The sequence below is a fragment of the Cynoglossus semilaevis genome, unplaced genomic scaffold (genome assembly GCF_000523025.1).
Source record: "Cynoglossus semilaevis isolate Cse_v1.0 unplaced genomic scaffold, Cse_v1.0 C19065894, whole genome shotgun sequence".
Classification (NCBI taxonomy): Eukaryota; Metazoa; Chordata; class Actinopteri; order Pleuronectiformes; family Cynoglossidae; genus Cynoglossus; species Cynoglossus semilaevis.
In genome coordinates, this window is record NW_007587510.1 from 1 (window position 1) to 855 (window position 855).

Here is an 855-nt window from a genome sequence, read left to right on the forward strand (position 1 = left end):
AAGTTTTTAAATAAACTAATGTTGTCCTCTGAACCTCTGAACCGTCCATGATACGATCGGTCTGTTTGCATTCCTTTGTAGGTGAGACGGGCAGAAATGAGAAAGCCAGTCTGAGCCTTTCCTTTCAGTTTCTGCAAGAACGAGGCCAGAGTCTCCAGGTCATCCAGTCTTCACTGTGGGTCTACGTACACTCCTCTGATGAATCCCACCGAGGCTCCCGTATCCCTGCCAGAGTGTATCTCCCAGCAGATGATGGTCGGACACTGGTCATTGAAAAGATGCTAGAAGTCCAGGAGAGTAACTGGCACACCTTCCCTGTCACCCGTACCCTGCAAGCATTTCTGGACGGTGGACGGCATCGATTACACCTGGAGGTCAGCTGTGATGAGGGCGGGAGAAACCTTTGCTTCTTAGAAGCCTCTCCCGATACCCCCCACCAGCCGTTCCTGGTGGCCCAGGTACGTCCGCGTGGCGATGAGACCAGGCACTCGCTAAAGAAGCGCTCCTTGAGATGTGGGAAAGATGTGACCATCTGCTGCAAGAGAGACCTGTACATCAACTTCAAGGACATCAAGTGGGATGAGTGGATCATCGCCCCCGATGGCTATCACATGAACTACTGCGTCGGTCAGTGTCCTCAGCATCTTTCCGGCTCTCCTGGGATTGCGTCATCATTTCACACCTCGGTCTTCAGTCAGCTGAAGATCAATGGCATCAACACAGGTACAACTTCATGCTGTGTGCCCACTGAGCGCCGGCCTCTCTCCATGGTCTTCTTTGACTCTCAGCACAGCATTGTCAAAATGGACATCCCGGACATGATTGTAGAGTCCTGCGGATGTACATAGGGCTCAT

At 52.2% G+C, this 855-nt stretch overlaps 1 protein-coding gene across 1 annotated transcript; it reads left to right on the forward strand.

Moving 5' to 3' along the window:
• The first annotated feature begins 32 nt into the window (after nt 1-32).
• On the forward strand, nt 33-855 carry LOC103399339 (inhibin beta B chain-like). Its single transcript, XM_008338034.2, has one exon. It carries the CDS (start codon nt 48-50, stop codon nt 846-848), a length of 801 nt encoding a protein of 266 aa, XP_008336256.1. The 5' UTR covers nt 33-47; the 3' UTR covers nt 849-855.